At 40.5% G+C, this 18,351-nt stretch overlaps 1 protein-coding gene across 2 annotated transcripts in view; it reads right to left on the bottom strand.

Moving 5' to 3' along the window:
• BCL2 (BCL2 apoptosis regulator) overlaps positions 1 to 18,351 on the bottom strand; it is a 283,465-nt gene that overhangs the window by 18,398 nt on the left and 246,716 nt on the right. The window contains exon 3 of one of the 2 annotated variants that reach the window (XM_073550177.1): positions 1,181 to 11,122. The exons of the other annotated variant lie outside the window; for it this stretch is intronic. Coding sequence (XP_073406278.1) covers positions 10,988 to 11,122 — 135 coding nt within the window. The 3' untranslated portion in view covers positions 1,181 to 10,987. Of the gene's footprint in view, positions 1 to 1,180; positions 11,123 to 18,351 lie in introns of those variants that run through there. 2 annotated transcript variants of the gene reach the window in all.

Below are 18,351 nucleotides of genomic sequence, written 5' to 3'. Positions count from 1 at the left end.
TGTGTATTAACTCCTAACTGCTTTGTTCCTTTATTTTTCTAGTGTGCAAATCCAGCTTTCAGTCATTAATATGATCCATTTAGTTATTTATTAAACAATCTAAGTATTTAGGCTATGTTCACATTTACTTGTACACATTCAGTTTGTATGTTCCATTTTTAGGAACAGAAAAACTGAATGAACAAAATGCATCAGTTGTATAACAGATGCAAACAGAAGTGGGGAGCATTCATTGACAAAGCACCTCACAAAAGGTAGTACCACTCTAAATGTGTCTTTAATGTAGTGTTAGTGCATTAATATACTTACCTATTGCCATTGTCCAAAGTTTTCAGCTTCATTCCGGTCCCGTTCTTTCTCACGTGAGTGCAGACTTGCTGGCTCACATTGGACTGTGTGAATCGGAAGCTGCTGATACAATGTAAATCTATGGAGCAACACAACAAAGCTTCATACACTTACACTGTAAAAGAAACTTCTGGTTCACACATAAACCAATCCTAGTGTGATCCAGTAAGTCAGAATGTCGTTCCCGTGAGCGATATGAGGACTGGAGTGGAGCTGGAAACTGGTGAATCCTGTGACTGAAACGTATTTTAACACACTTAACCTAGATTACATACATATTTACAAAGGTTTAGAGTATAAAAAAATGTGGAAGTGCTTCTTTAACTGCTTAGTGACCTATGACATAGATTTTCATCATGAGGAGCCTGCTTCATACCAGCAATATCGCTGGGGCATCAATGGATTGCATGGCAACCGGGGGTCCACATAACTGCCATGTGAATGAGATGGTGATAAATCATGCACACTGCTGCTACATTCATTCATACATTCATTTATTCTTATGGGAGTGCCGAAAGACCAGTTGAGGGGGTCCCATTATAGGGGAGAAATTCCACACCCGAGAATATGTCTTTAAGGACAGAACAAAAAAATTCTGGATGAATCCATTTTAGGTATTAGCTCGGGAAAATAAAAAATGGAACAGACAATCGGCATGTCCACACACAAGTGTGAAAGTAGAGGGCTTGTCCCCTGAACTACTAATCTTGAGACAAAACAAGAAAATCAGGGCTCTGCCTAGGATGATCACACTTTACATGAAAACATTAGGAGTGTTTGGTTAACGCTGTAATCCTACTGAAAAGATAAAAAGAAATGTCACACTCCGTGATGTGATCCAACACAATTTTAATGAAATATTTCTCACTTTTAAACTGACAGTGTACTCAAAACAAAATCTACATATTGGTACGTAAAAGTCGCAAAGCTCATAATGTCATCCATTTCTATAAAGCAAAATCTGGCTTTACACTGAAGATGCAAAACGAAAGCTACATTGCACAAACATTACAAAAAATATTAATATGTACACACAAAGAGATACAAGTGATAATACAATGTTACAGTATGTTAGTGACGACAATACAATATACCGTGACCACAGATCTGGTTACTTCGCATACACTTGAACCTGCATATTCCTTCCCCTGTAAAGTGTGACAGTTTTATTCCTTTCTTTAAGACTGTTCATGTAAGGCACACAACCTAATAAAGGCACTGGCTTTGAAAGGGGAGTGGGATATTTATTTAGTTAGTTCTCCACCTGCTTTATCGTTTGCATTGCAAATGTTATCCTTTTAACTTATAATCATCATGGCTAAAATTAAAATGTGATCTCGCTTCCCCCTGCAAACATACAGCCAGTTCCGCTGTCATGAACATATTAAAGAGGGGTAACTCAACATAGGGGACAATGAAGCAGAAAGGCAAATCTCGCCACTGATGTTACTTTGTAAGAACGATCTTGGCTTTGTTCACGTGCTTAGATCATAATGAACAGTATTTCTGCACAGGCCGAAACTTGCACAAGCTCTGGAGGGAAATCGCCTGGACAGCTGCTCATATGCATTCATGGTTAAAACAGAATATGAGTAGTACACTCACATCAGAAAGATTCAATATGAATACTGGGTAGTGCTGGAAATACAAGAAGTTGGCATAGATATATAAATTATTATATACGTATTTGCCTATTCGGAAGATGCACAATAACTAGTGGAGAGTTAACCTAACTTATAATATACATACCTAAAGTATTGCTACATTTATAGTCCACTTTTGACAATACTCAGAGTCAAGAGTAGTCAGTAGTTGAACCCCCAATTAATCATGCTCTAATGCAAAGTTGGGCAAGCTGCAGCCAGTGGGCCACACCTGGCCCTTTGGCTGTTTCAGTCCGGCCTGCTGACGGAGATAGCCTAAGGGCTGAAACAGTGACTGCTACCCTGCCCTCGCCCGATGTCTGTCTGTCTGCTGCTGCCCGCCGTCCGCATTCTCGAGATGCAGATAGTGGTGAATACATTGGTGGAGGACGGTGTTGCTGGGTCCTTCTTTCACCAATCAGCGTGTGCAAATTAGCCAGCTGACACATCAGCTGTGCGGAGAGTCAGTGCACCGGAGACCGGAGCAGAGCACGGGTGTAAGGAGAGTGAGGGGAGTATGTGCTAGCTTTTTTTTCATATGTGTATGGGATGTTTGCATGTATATATGGGGCTACGTGTGGGATCATACTATATGTGGGAGGCTGAGAGTGGGCTCATACAGTATGAAACCCAACATAGCCTTTGTACAGTATGAGCTCATACTGTAATTAGGGGTTTATGGGGGAACACTGTATATGGGAAGCTATGTGGGGGCTCATACTGTATATGGGAGGCTATGTGAGGCCCCATATTCTTTATATGAATCTTTGTGTGGGCTCACTGTAGTTATACACTATGTTATGGCTCACTGTATTTAGAGAAGCCCACCCCTATTCTAATGATAAATGATTAAACTTACAACTAGGGAGTCGGTTATCGTTGTTATTGGAACCATTGCTGTGGCTCCTACTGCTGGGACCCCCCATTGTACCTGAAAATGAGTATTTCAATGTCCTTAGTGTGAATAGAGCAGTACTGAGCATTACTGCTCCATTTACTTGTATGGTAGAGAACATATGTCTTTATTTGTCAGTAAACAGATCTGTATGGATTGCTGATCACTCATGTGCATTATTGTTCCAGTCCCACAGAAGACTTTGAGACCTTGTTCTTTCGATCAGTGGGAGGGTGCCAGTAATCAGATCCCTGAAAATTATACATTTGGAAAAGTTTAGTGGGAAAATGAATTGAAGGCCAGTAAGTGTTAAACGAAAATACCAAAATGCCATGCTGAGCTGATATTCCAAGCTTAAAGTTCCAAAATTGGATGAGTTCTTTCAATTGTTGTCTCCATTTTCAGGTTCGGATTTAAGATGTCCATATTTAAAGAGAGATCATTAAGGCATTGATAGATTTTATGAAGTGACCTTTTTAACATGTTTGAAAAGATATATCCGCTAATGAATACATACTATTTGATGGTATGGATGTGTCTACCAAAAGAGCCTTAGGGATAGAATTCGTTTTTACGTTTACCCTTAAAAAGGAATTTAAGCAGGAGATTCACAACAACAAACAATGCACAGCATGAACTGCAGTCCAGATGCACGATTTCAGACAATTATATTAAGAAAATACTTTGAAGATCCCGCCAGGGACCATAGTTGGACAGGAGACTAGTCTGGTGCCGCCCCTTGGTTGGCTTTGGCTGATCGTTAATAGTAAAGCTTATGTTGGTGGCCTCAGTCTGTGCTTTAAAGAATATTCTCCACTTATCAATTAGTCATTTATTGTATGCGGGGAAGTGGACTTGTTTGTACATTTCTGCTTCATTGTCTACAAAATGAAAACAATCATACAAATTCACCATCTCCCACACTGAGAGCCAGTGTTGGGTGTTCGCGCATGGTAAGGTTGGCATGATGTATAGCGGAGATACACCAATGCCACGTTCGGCCACCACTGTACCTTTGTCAGTTAAAAATTAAAGTTCAATATCATGGTTCATTGACAGAATAGTTTAGATAGCAGGTAGTCTATGACGTATCAATGAAAATCATTGCTCACATGATAGAATATGGCTATTTTACAAAAACTGTGGACAATATAATACACTACACACCTTCATAGTTCAAAGCGAGGAAAGGTAAGTGAGAGATTAATAAAAGCAGTGAGTATGGATATAGACTATTAGACAGTGATAATATCATCATTATAATACATATATGACTTATGACTGGATGAGAAAAAAAACAAAAAAAACAAGTCAACCACAATATGTTAAGAAATGCAACCAGCCCACGCGGTGAGGCGTACAGCTGCACAGAAAGCATTGCTTGCCCAGGGTAACAGCCCACCTGGATATCATTATCTCATTGTACAGTATGGATGCTGAGAGAATATGATCAGAGAACGTGTGTGCCGGCTGACGTGGCGATGGAGAGAGCCTGGCAGTGTATAATGTCACTTTGATCTTATTCAGTGTTAGAGTGCCTGTTGCTAGAGTCTAATTTCGGCATAAAAATCAAATAAATGTTACTAGGGAAGCTTCTATATACCCTACACCTCGCATATGGCCGCCATAGACTCAGGTGACTTGTACGCAGTTATTCTAAAGTGTGTGCATCTGCTCTATGTATGAATCATATATAAGCTGCCAGAAGCACTTTTTTCAATACTACCTCTATGTTAATGATTATTCCAGAATTATTTCTAGGCAGCTGGCAAGATATTTAACATTTAAGAAATATAGTGTTAAAAAAATCTGTTAGCGAATGACTTGCCAGTCAGCATTCAGCCCGTTAAGAGACTTACTCATCATAAGTATATATTTAAAGGGAATGCATCATCAGAAAATAACATATTGCTTAAATGAGGTTTTAATTTCAAATGAATTTATTAAAAAAAAATAGCTTTTTCTTCATATCACAATATGTATTAGAAATCTTGCGGCTTTTCACCCTGAACACTGAGGCTTTTCAGTCTCATACTTCCTGCTGTTTCAGGAAACAACGCATGTAAATTGCCACAATGATCAGACTCCAACCCTATCTTTTGTTTTCAAGTATCTAATGAGCCTATACAAAATTCATTGTGAAGGGAGTGGCAGCAGGGTGAGCAGTGACATTACCCATTGTGATTGGTGGATCCTGTGTTATCAGCTGTATAAGAGGTGTTGCCTGTTAGATTGTAATCCTGCCTCTGATGATATGGAGCTTGCTGAAAACTCTTCCTGAAAGGACAGGAAGTAATCCAAGTCTAAAAAAAACCCCAGTGGCAGATGTGAAAATTGCAAGATTACCATTTTTTCTTAAACACTGTGATATGGAAAAATAAAATTGACATTAAAAAATACAAGTAACACAATTACTGGATTTAAACAACGGTTCATTTGCTGACAAAGGCTTTCCTTAAATGAGTTTTATCATTTAAATGGCACATTGTACAATATATTACATAAATACCTGCACAAAAATTTGACTAGTCCTTGCATGCTGCATTTGGACTAGATGACCCCATTACTAATGGTCCATTAGGGCATGTGTACTTAATAAGAGGGTTGGATGAATGGGTTCAATCTGCATATCACAGATCTAAGGTCTACTGAAATACATATTTTCAAGTATTGAAACCTAAGTATAGAGCTTGTTTTTTCCCCATCAGCCTTTCGCTAATTAACATTTGTATTATCATTTATATGGTAATGCGGCGATCAGGGGGCATATAATCAGATATTCATGGAAATTGGAAAAATATTCAATGGAGTGCTGGAAAATGATGGTATGCCATGTATTTATAGCTGATGAAGCTATTGTTACTGAGATAATGACCAGGATAACTCCTGAACAAGATGGCTATCAAGCATGTGTGACAACAAAGTCATATACTTCATATGAACCAATGCAGACAGCCATATTATGCTGTCCTCCAAAAATATACATCATTATAACCTCAAATCATATTGGCAGTTTAGCAGCACAGTTTACTAACTCGTAGCTACATTATATAAAATGTAATAAAATAAAGAATACTCTGATAGTGAAATCACTGAACGATAAATAACTCTTAAGTTAATAGACACTGACGTGGGCGAGCTGTCAAGGTTTCGGTCCCTCAAGAATGTCGTAAACATGGTCTACAGCCTCAGACGGGGTGTGCCAGCCAAGTGAGAGACAGCTAAACGGTTTCTGGTCAGAGTGCACCGTAGCATCAGTGGAAAGAGAGATAACATTGGTTTCTCACTGATTTCTTCTAAAAATTGCAACTTAAATTGGAGTAACATGATGAGCAATGAAAGGATCCAAGGATTCATGTTACCAAAAATGCAGACCATTATTTATGCAATTCAACTTAAAATCTATCTCTACAAACAAAAAAATATATATAAGTGGAAATTTTTATGTATTCTTACCCTCCTCCTAAACTTAACACCCCAACATTGGATATGGTAGTTAGTCTTGTCTGTGCAGGGATGCAATAGACATAGGATGGCAGTTGGGTGGACAAAATGTTTCTGCCATGAACCTCCTTCCACCTCCATACCTATGCAGCTTAACCATTTTCTTTTTAAGGAAGTAGGATCCAGAGATAAGTGCCAGTGGTTTTTGTCTTCAGACAAATTAAGGTGGTTTTCAAGACTTTAACATCGATAACCTATCCAGATAGGTCATCAACACCAGATCGATGAGAGTCTGGAACCTGATTAAGGTTGGTCCACTGCAAGGTTAAGGTTGAACCACTGCAACCTCTTCAATGTTTGTTATGCACAGCTTCGGCCATTTTTCCAGTAGTTGTGCCTGGTACTGTGACTCTCTGCAGCTCAGTCCAATTTGTGTTAATAGGGCTGAGCTAAAAGACCAGGCGCAGCCACTGCACCATGTACGGAGCTGTGCCTGGAACAATGAAGAGGCTTCAGTGCTCGCCACAGCCACTAATCCCCTTTAATCAGCTGATTGATGAGGGTTGCTGGGAGTCAGATACCACTGATCTGATCTAAAAAGCAGTCATCAATTAGAAACCCCCTTAAGATGGGATCTGTGAATTACGGTAAACATCTGCAGCACGTTTAATTGCAAAAAAACCCCAAAGAAGCTGACTTTCCACACAAAATAGAGTTTAAATCCCGATGTAACAGTCCACACAACACTAATGCGTTTACAAAATACTTAAATGATCTCACTTTTTTATGGCACCTTGATGGGTTATGCAGCCAGATAACCATGGCACACCTCAACAGCTTGCCAAAGACAAGAGAAGTAAATGGAGACAAACCACTAGTCTTTCATACCAACACAGTCAATGGGTTGATACTCAATGTGGCACAGTTGGGGGGTAAGAATCAGTGTGTGGGTTGTGGTTACATTTCAGGTGCATGTCAGATCTCTCGATATGTAAGACCTGTAGAAAACTACAATCAAAATGATTACTATCTTTTCTGTCTTCCACCTAACAATAAAAACTAAAAACACATTGACCTGAACCAACAGTATTTACACTTAATTTTCATACCTTCTCGACACACCACGTTCATTACAATATCGAAACTTAAAAAAAAAAAAATCAAAAACTTACAATAAAAAAACAAACCAATGTAATACACAATAAATTGATGGGACAATTCAAAGCAATATAAAACGCTGAGATGCACACTGGTAGGAAGCAGCATTTCTTCTACACGGTTAAAACAAGGTCCATTACATTTCTAGTTTGTTATACTTACAATGCCAACACCATTACAACATTAGTACATGCTTGATAGGGGCTGTGTGGTACATAAAGTTATAGTGCTCTCTTCACTACGGCATGCCAACGTTTCTCTTCGATCAGAACCTTGGGAACGTTGCAACTTTTGGCTACTACATAGTACAGAGATTGCATGCACAAACATTGAATCAATAGCCCCATTCTTACCTGTGGTTACCGTTAGTATAACATAAAGATACAACAAGGAAACTTTAGAGGTGTTTGGTCATGCACACGTAAATCTGCACGGATCTATTATTCAATCAGATAGATCCCACAACATCTTTCTAGAATGAACCATTGGTGGTTAACATGTTCTTCGTAATACACAGAAAAGAGCACGATATAGGCAACCGGCAACTACTGGTTTACCTAGTATTAGGAGTAACGAAATGAAACGTACATAGGTAACTTATCCAAGTACATATTTTAGATACTCGTCCTTATTGCTTTGTTTTCAGTTTTTTGGTTAATTCTCTCTTGCAGGTGAATACATTCTATTCGTATAAGAGATGGAATTAGGCTTAAAATATAGTAATATCATTACTGTGAGTGCCAACGTCAACGTTTGACTTCAGGATTCCATAAATGAAAGCTATTTAGACCCTACTACTAAGAAGGTCACAACTAAAGACATATAACAAAAATATGTTTCTTTTCTTAAAAAAATATATATGTATACTAGTTTTGGAAATAAAAAATAGTATGCTTCAGAGTAAAATAAGTAAGGGCTTCTATTAGGACAAGACTCTAAAAAGGACACGATGTTCATAGACTCAATTGTGGTCTCTAAATTGTAAGGGTCACTGTATAGAGTCAACGATTGTCTACATATCTAGTCTGTCCCATTGCACAATTGTTTCTCTACAAGTTACAAAGATCAGAGCAGAAGAAAAGACAGTACAGCAAATGTAACAGCATTACATTGGGGTACAAAGTTTGCAGCGAACCAGTACAACCAGTCAGCAGTAGCATTGACCTGTCTAGTGCAAGTCCGGAAATTAAAACCCGCCAGGACTAGATCTGATTGGTCGAAATGGTTTAGTTGAACTTTTTCTTCTATCTACAATGCCGTTAAATGAGCCATATTATTTCTTCATTAACATTTAAAATTCAGACTTCGTTGTGATCACTTTAATCCTTAGAAACCACATGAATACATACAGTCTACTTTCAAAACCTGTATACCGTATGTGTACTGTGGAGCATAGAATTAAGTTATTTCAAGAAAACTAATGTTCAAGGCTTGCATGCACTGAGATCTATAGGCAAAATGCAGAGTGCAAGCCTTTAAACGTACTGTACCGTAGTATATAGGAAACATACAAATTGCACTATTAAGCTTCTCGTTAAAGGGGCACTATCATGACTAATATGGGGGTTAAGTAACGTTTCCAAGTCTTTCCTTTGGAGGGGTGTTCTCCATTAGAAATCTGAACAAAGAACTACCCTTTTATTATTCACACGTTCTTGTGGTGTCTAAATTTGACAACCACTATACTAAAACTTGGAAAGGAAGGAGAAAAATTTATATATATTGACTTAATAGGCAGAAGTTGGTCAAAAAGTGAGGCTTACCTTCACTTGTGCATTAAAGCCAGGTTTGGTTAAATCTTAGGTTGGTGAGAAGACAAAATAGATGCTTCATGTTTAACATACAGAAGACATTTTTTTTATAGAACAGGATATTATTAAAAGAGGAGATTATTAAGGTAATGGTATTTTTTTTTAATATTGGAAGTATGGACCTCACTAGTTGTGATAACGTGTCAAGCACTAAAGCTACATCTTTCCAATATTTTTTTGCTCAATTTTCATCTGAATTTATGTGCAATTTTATAAAGATCTCTAGCTGCTCTTCATTAACCATAATCCATTAAAAGTGAGATACTGAATATCCCAGGTCTTGAAGATGCATCTCAACAGTAAAATCTCTACTTGTGCATTGGTAATCAGTGTAAAAATTGATAAGTGCTATATGTTCTAATTAAAAGCTGTAAGAAGATGAGCCATTTAAAGGTCTTTATGATAATGCCCCTTTAATGCATAAGGTGCAGTTACTGTATGTATAGCTAGCTAGTCTAAGTCAGAACCGTGACACCCGGAGACTACGCCTGAGTCTCCACTACAATATATTGCATTTTAGTTGCAACATTCGGTTATTTTAGCAACTTAGAATTGAAAGTAACAGTAGTTCTAACCAAGCAATTATAAAGAGGAAATTAGTCACTTTTATAGCATAAGGTAAGCTGAAATGACATTTTATATAAGACAGAGTGAGCGAAGGAGGCTTATTATTGTTTGGTTGCCAGATCAAACGTGGTTAGGCAAAATACAAGTCCCACGTAGAATTTCTCACCCTTGCCTGAGAGACAAGCAATAAGGTCACTGACTAATTTTGCCACACGCTCGGGTGGCCCACTGAACAGGAAAGCATGTTAGGCGCTCACCTAGAGGTTGACGCACACTGATTGATGACTTTGCTCTTTCAGGCCTCCAGAATTACAAAGTGATTTCCATATCGTGGTCTTTTAGGCACATGAATAGTAATATCAGACCAGCTTGCCGATATCTCTTTCATGTGCTCAGGAAGACCATTGCATGCACATAGAAAGCCAGTAATTTACATAGTAATAGTGAAGTACTATCTACTCCCTTGATGGTGCCAGGTCTACTCAGACTAAGTTATTGGAAATTCTAATTAGTTAGGCACATGGTGCTAAGCGATGACCAAGATGGCAGTATACTCTTTTCCAGAGAACCAACCCAGTCCGGAGAGAATACTAAATGAATAGAAGGGCATAGAGGTCATTTCTGATTCTCTCTTTTCAATGATGGCTGCCAAACTCTTTACTGCTGGAGGAAATATTAATATATGGAAACTTCGAAGCCACAATTAACGACATAGCTAAATATAAATACTGGAAAACCATTTAAAATAAGTTAGATGTGCTAATACAAACTGTGATCATTTAATGGTGGCAAGTTAACCAATAATCAGGCAACCAAACATTATACATGGAGCTGACAATGGGAAAGTGGGCGCTAAAGTAATTAGAGAGACAAAAGAAATAGGAAAAAAAAAATCTTAAAGCGCTACATATAATGGTCAGGGTGGTGAGGCATAGCTCGAAATCAAAAGAACTTTAATAAATAAATCTTCTATAAAAAGGAAATCACTCTAGAATAAAGAAATAAACCTCCTTTGGCAGTTATAGCTGATATGACAGTTGGTCCATTAGCCATACAGATCAGTCTCTCTCTTTTTTTTTTCTTTTAAGTGATCTTGCCAGATGAAACGCCTTCGTGGATGATCACTTATTTCCCAGGTAGGCTCCTAATGTGATGCAGGCTCCAATTACAGCAATACTTAGGATGGTCTTGATGGAGGGCCACATTGGATCGAATGGAGGTTGGACACTGTTGCCATATAGTTCAACAAAAGCCTCCTGAAAATTAAGCAAATGAAAAGGAATTAATGCAAAGAATTATATAAAAGTATTAACTAGCTGACCTCTCAGAATAATTGGAAGTTAATCACTCATTACACAGTTAAGCATATTTATTGCCTTAACGTTGATGTCAAAAACATCCTAAATTATAGTTACAGAATGGAAGCAACAGAAAAATTTGAAACTTTTTTAAATAACTCCCTTTCAGAACTAAAATCTCATAGCATTATTGAATATGTGCATTCTGACAGGTAAAGTCTAAATATCTGTAATGTAATTGACCAATTGTTCCAGATTAAGGTAAATGCTGGGTTCATTGAAAAATTGTGGATGGTTAGCAGTGACAACGTGCAGAACTGCGATTTCAGCTCTGGGCTATTACAATAAGAAGTGCTGGAAAAAATCCACAATAAATGTTATCAGAAATAGACAAATAAATCCATACCATAATTTGCATGAAACAAATCTGCAGCAGAAAAATCTGCTTTGTGTCTCAAATTAAATATTTCATTTGATTTTTTTTAACAATTTCATTTAGCTACAAAATCCAACAGATTTAGTAGACTACAAAACAATGGCCATTAAATTACCGTAAACTAGAGATACCACTGCATTTTACACTTTCATAGAGGAACAATAAACCATACATGAAGGCAGTTAACTATTGTTTGTAAGTATGACTGGTCAATTCCATCATCAATGAACATTTTAATGACACTATAAGGGTAGAAGCTTCTGGTATAAGATAGATACATAGCAAAGTAGTCACAAATGACTTTGCAAACTCAATTTACTATAAAAGGGTAAGGAGAAAGGTGAAATATAAGTTAATTTAGGCACCAGGATAGAAAAAATGGCTCAGGACAAGTTAAAACCTTGTAGATGATGTGGTATGAGGAAAGCATAGTGCTATTTGTCTTTTCTAGAATGTCACTATCACATTGAAAATCATTTATCTCGTTCATTATTTCCTTCCATCAGACAATCAGCATTAGGCGTTTTATAAAAAATAAATATTATATATGGAGGCAAATATGATTAACATATTATCGGGGCATTCGTCACCTGGAATGGATTTTTACTAAATTAAATATACATTTTATAAGTCAATTTTTGTAAACATGACAAGAGATCAACAACAGCAAAAATATCATAAGTATTTGCCAATAATACACTGAATGCGCCAAAGGAAGGAGACCGCATTAAAAATTGCTAATTAATAATTGGCAGCTAATATACAGCAAAATACTGAAAATGTGTTCAAAAACATTTATATTGTGCTGGTTTACAGGGTAGATGTAGCAGAGCTGTGTGTGTACGAGGTATACGGAGAGGAGCCGCGCGTGTACGAGGTGTACGGAGAGGAGCCGCGCGTGTACGAGGTGTACGGAGAGGAGCCGCGCGTGTACGAGGTGTACGGAGAGGAGCCGCGCGTGTACGAGGTGTACGGAGAGGAGCCGCGCGTGTACGAGGTGTACGGAGAGGAGCCGCGCGTGTACGAGGTGTACGGAGAGGAGCCGCGCGTGTACGAGGTGTACGGAGAGGAGCCGCGCGTGTACGAGGTGTACGGAGAGGAGCCGCGCGAGTACGAGGTGTACGGAGAGGAGCCGCGCGAGTACGAGGTGTACGGAGAGGAGCCGCGCGAGTACGAGGTGTACGGAGAGGAGCCGCGCGAGTACGAGGTGTACGGAGAGGAGCCGCGCGTGTACGAGGTGTACGGAGAGGAGCCGCGCGTGTACGAGGTGTACGGAGAGGAGCCGCGCGTGTACGAGGTGTACGGAGAGGAGCCGCGCGTGTACGAGGTGTACGGAGAGGAGCCGCGCGTGTACGAGGTGTACGGAGAGGAGCCGCGCGTGTACGAGGTGTACGGAGAGGAGCCGCGCGTGTACGAGGTGTACGGAGAGGAGCCGCGCGTGTACGAGGTGTACGGAGAGGAGCCGCGCGTGTACGAGGTGTACGGAGAGGAGCCGCACGTGTACGAGGTGTACGGAGAGGAGCCGCGCGTGTACGAGGTGTACGGAGCGGAGCCGCGCGTGTACGAGGTGTACGGAGCGGAGGCGTGTGTGTACGGGGTGGAGCCATGTGTGTACGGAGAGGTGCGGCGCGTGTAGGAGGTGTACAGAGCTGGATGTGTTCGAGGTGTACGGAGAGGAGCCGTGTGTGTATGAGGTGTACGGAGAGAAGCCGCGTGTGTACGAGGTGTACGGAGCGGAGCCGCGCGTGTAAGAGGTGTACGGAGCGGAGCCGCGCGTGTAAGAGGTGTATGGACCGGAGCCATGTGTGTACTTGGTATTCGAAGCGGAGCCGCGTGTGTACGAGGAGGAGCCGCATTTGTATGAGGTGTATGGAGAGGAGCCGCGTGTGTACGAGGTGTACGGAGCGGAGCCGTGTGTGTACGGGGTGTACGGAGAGGAGCCGCGCGTGTACGAGGTGTACGGACCGGAGCCATGTGTGTACTTGGTGTACGGAGCGGAGCAGTGTGTGTGCAAGGTGTACGGAGCGGAGCTGGATGTGTACGAGGTGTACGGAGAGGAGCCGTGTGTATGAGGTGTACAGAACGAAGCCGTGTACGAGGTATACAAAACGGAGCCGCGTGTACGAGGTGTATGGAGAGGAGCCGCGTGTGTACGTGGTGTATGGAGAGGAGCCGTGTGTACGGGGTGTACAGAGAGGAGCCGCGCGTGTACGAGATGTACGGACCGGAGCCGTGTGTACATGGTATACGGAGCAGAGCAGCGTGTGTACGAGGTGAACGGGGAGGAGCCGTGTTTGTATGAGGTGTACGGAGAGGAGCCGCGTGTGTACGAGGTGTACGGAGCGGAGCCGTGTGTGTACAGAGTGTACGGAGAGGAGCCGCGCGTGTACGAGGTGTACGGACCGGAGCCGTGTGTGTACTTGGTGTACGGAGTGGAGCCACGTGTGTATGGGGTATACGGAGCGGAGCCGTGTGTGTATGGAGTGGAGCCATATGTGTACAGGATGTACGGAGCGGAGCCATGTGTGTACGAAGCATACAAAGCGGGCTTTTCCCACGGACACAGGAGTACACGGCTGAGCCCCGAGGAGCATTTTAAAACTCACACATGATGTTCCACCGGAAGTGATATGCTGGAAGCTGACCGGAAATGAGAATTTCATGAGGAGATTGTGACGGAACTAGGAATGCTTCAGTTCCATCACCACGTCCTCCTCCGACAGCGCAGACAGCAGAATCGCCTTGGAATCGGGGATGCCGGCCATGCGAGCGGATCATGATATGTCCTGCATCGGGAGGCTCAGGTGGGCACTACAATGGGATCCGGGCTGCTATAGAATCTTTCTTTATTTCTTTCTTTCTCTGTTCTTTCTTTCTCATTCTCTGTTCTGTCTTTCCCTCATTTTCTTTCTCTCTCTCTCTGTGTTTTCTTTCTCTCTCTAATCTTTCTTTTTTCTCTCTCTCTCTGTTCTTTCTTTCCCCTCTTTCTTCTTCTTTCCTCTTTCTTTCTCTCTGTTCTTTCTTTCTTTACTTCTTTCTTTCTCTCTCTGCTCTCTCTGTGCTCTCTTTCTTTCCCCTCTTTCTTTCTCTCTCTGTTCTTTCTTTCTTGCTCTCCTTTCTTTCTGTTTTCTTTTTCTCTCTCTGTTTTCTCTCTTCCTTAGTGCCAAGTGTGTCCATAATGCCAGCCACTGTGCCCTCAGTACCAGTCAGTGTGATCAGCAGTGCTAAATGGGTGCGGTTGGGCAGGAACATGGGTGTGACTAGTTGCGAAATGGATGTGGCCAGGGTGTGGCCTAAAATTTGCAGCGGCGCACGCCACTGTCTTTCTCCCTCTTTCCCTTCTTCAAAAGTTGGGAGGTATGATAGGGGCGGCGGTGACCAGGGGGTCTGGTTGCCCAATGGATAGCAGTTCTGCCAGGAATTCGGTCACCGTGTGTACAAAAGGGGACAGAGCTTTGAGAGTACTGTACCTAAAAGCAATAAATAGGACTGAGCTGAAATACTGGCACAGCTGTGACTACATGTTATATAGTCGAGTTAATCTCCTATCACTTCTTGTAACCTACAAGTGTACAAGATATTATATAGTCACCATGTGACTAGTGGGCCTGTGTAACTTCAAATGCTAGGGATGAATTTTAGTCCCAGTCCGGCCCTGCTTATAGTTCTAGAATATTCTGCACATGTACATGAAATTATTTGGTGGTCAACATTGAATTTGACAAAATACATCTACAGAAGTGCACTAGAATTGAAAGTACCATTAGGTTTTATGTGAAGCATCATTGAGAGCAATGAATTCTCATAATCTTCACACTTACTAACCTAAAACAGAATACCAGACAGTATTTTCAAGCAGACTTGAGTTGATGCTCTTGGCTTTAACGAGAATCTGCCATTAGGATCAGCCGTCCTAAGCCGTCCATATGGTCATGTATGTCATAAAAAACTGAATAAAATGATCTCGATATCTGTGAAACGATGGCTTATACCAGAGAAATCCTCATTTTTCTTAATATGTAATTGAGTTGTTAAAGATCTATGAACTGGACATAGATCTCCCCAAGAATCCACATCCAGAGCTTATTTTAATTAAAAGGAGGAGTTACCAGTGTGAGACATGGACCAGAGAGCAGACTGTCAGTCATTACATGTCTCACACTGGTGACACACGTTTCATTTAAAATAAGCTCTGAAGGCAGATTCTCCCACCCAAAGATCTTAACAGCTTATTTACATAATAGGAAAAACGTGGATTTCTCTGGATTAAGACATGAGATAGCAGATACCAAGGTAACCTTTTATTCAGATTCCTATGACCTACAGGCCCATATAGACGGCTCAGGAGGGTTTATCGTACTGACGGAATCTCATTAAGGCTGGTTTCACACTAGCGTTTTTTAGCGCAGCGCATCGTGCGCGTCCATGTGCATGCGCCCCTATGTTTAACATGGGGGTGCATGGTCTAGCGTTTGCACGTGCACGTATTCGTTTTCGTGAGCATGCGGTTCTTTGAAGTGTGCGCCTAGGCGCGCTGGACGCAACCTGTTGCATTTTTGGTCCGTCCAACCTGTGTAAAAAAAAACGCATGTGCACGCTTGCGCACGGAAAGCGCCACAAAAATCACATTACAGTCTATGGGAACGCAGGCGTGTGCATGGACAAGCGCACGCCTGCGTTTAAAATCGCCTGCGTTTTAAGAGTTGACATGGCTAGAAACTGGTTAAAACGCATGCGCCTAAAAAAGGCAAACGTATGCAAAATGCATGATGCTTTTTTTGCATGCGTTTCTATTGCGCACGAAGCGCACCGTTAAAAAACGCTAGTGTGAAACTAGTCTAACACATGCGTAATTTTGACATATTAAATAAAATGTGCCTATCTAGTTTTATTCACAGAAAATACCTCAATATCTTGCATCCGGAGTATTAAAAATAGGGATAACGAAGAAAGGAGGGCACCATCAGGTGGAAAAAAAAGAGAATAAAAGAGGGATCACCTAAAGCATGCTAGAACACAATGTATACAAGAAACTAGAAAAAAGATGCATGCTGAAAAAGAGGGATCACCAAAAGTAAAGCAAAAAAATGATTTTATTGATAACCACACATGCAAAAAATTTTTTAGAAACAATTAAAAAAACAAGAAGTGGGTAAATAACAAGTTATGCCCTCAATATGGCAATAACAATCCTCCATACATCGCTCTTAATGAATGATTAATATGTGGCCCTTCATGTCAATCAAAGCCGAGACATAGAACCGACAGGGTTCAGATAATGTACAAAATAAAGTATATCAAGCTAGAGATACAGCAGACTTAAATATCTAGACAAATATGTATGGGGGATTCTTATTGGTATATTTAGGGAATAACTTATTTAACCATTTCTTGGATTTTTAATTGTTTTTTGCCTGTGTTGTTATAAAGTCGTTTTTTGCTTTCCCTTTGGAGATCCCTATTTTTCAGCATGCATCTTTTCTCTAGTTTCTTGTATACCGAGTACTAAAAATATTACATGGCCATGTCTATCTTTTCCATTTACTGGAATGATCACAAAAAAGTCATGTTTTTTTAACACCCTGATATTTATAATGCTCCATTGTTGCCATCTTTTCTGAAATCCATCACTGTGCTCAGTTGGTTAATATGGAATTATTTACTGTAAATATCACGGAGGACGATTCTTACTTCGGCTTCATATGAACGGCTGAGCGTGACTTGCAACATAATGCTCTTGGAGTCGGCTTTGATCCAGAACTGATAACATTATATATTTTATTCTATACTTTGCAATCAAATCATTAATATATATGAATAGTAATACCCATAACATAAGGAAATATTAATTATCTATATGTAGCTTCAGGAAACTAGTTCAAAAGAAGAAAACTCCACTATAGTAATTAAAGGACAGGAGATATAAGATCAGACACAGGAACCGCCTGCAGCAGGTTATACACATATATGATAAGAAAAACACTAATGCTACACACCAAATACATTAATTGGTCTCACATTCATACTGTTAGGTCCATATATATTTGGACAGACAACATTTTTCTACTTTTGGTTCTAGACATTATCACAATCAATTTTAAACAAAACAATTCAGATGCAGTTGAAGTTCAGACTTTCAGCTTTCATTTGAGGGTATCCACATTAAAATTGGATGAAGGGTTTAGGAGTTTCAGCTCCTTAACATGTGCCACCCTGTTGTTAAAGGGACCAAAAGTAATTGGACAGATTAAATAATTGTAAATAAAATTTTCATTTCTAGTACTTGGTTGAAAATCCTTTGTTGGCAATGACTGCCTGAAGTCTTGAACTCAAGGACATCATCAGACACTGTGTTTCCTCCTTTTTGATGTTCTGCCAGGCCTTCACTGCGGTGGTTTTCAGTTGCTGTTTGTTTGTGGGCCTGTCTGAAGTTTAGTCTTTAACAAGTGAAATGCATGCTCATTTGCGTTGAGATCAGGTGACTGACTTGGCCATTCAAGAATATTCCACTTCTTTGCTTTAATAAACTCCTGGGTTGCTTTGGCTTTATGTTTTGGGTCATTGTCCATCTGTAGTATGAAACGACGACCAATCAGTTTGGCTGCATTTGGCTGGATCTGAGCACACACTATGGCTCTGAATGCCTCAGAATTAATTTGGCTGCTTCTGTCCTGTGTCACATCATCAATAAACACTAGTGACCCAGTGCCACTGGCAGCCATGCATGCCCAAGCCATCACACTGCCTCCGC

This window comes from Dendrobates tinctorius, unplaced genomic scaffold, assembly GCF_039654945.1.
Source record: "Dendrobates tinctorius isolate UK_male_01 unplaced genomic scaffold, ASM3965494v1 ptg000163l, whole genome shotgun sequence".
NCBI classification, from domain to species: Eukaryota; Metazoa; Chordata; class Amphibia; order Anura; family Dendrobatidae; genus Dendrobates; species Dendrobates tinctorius.
The sequence above is the reverse complement of the archived record's forward strand: the minus strand, read 5'-3'. Positions and strand labels throughout refer to the sequence as shown.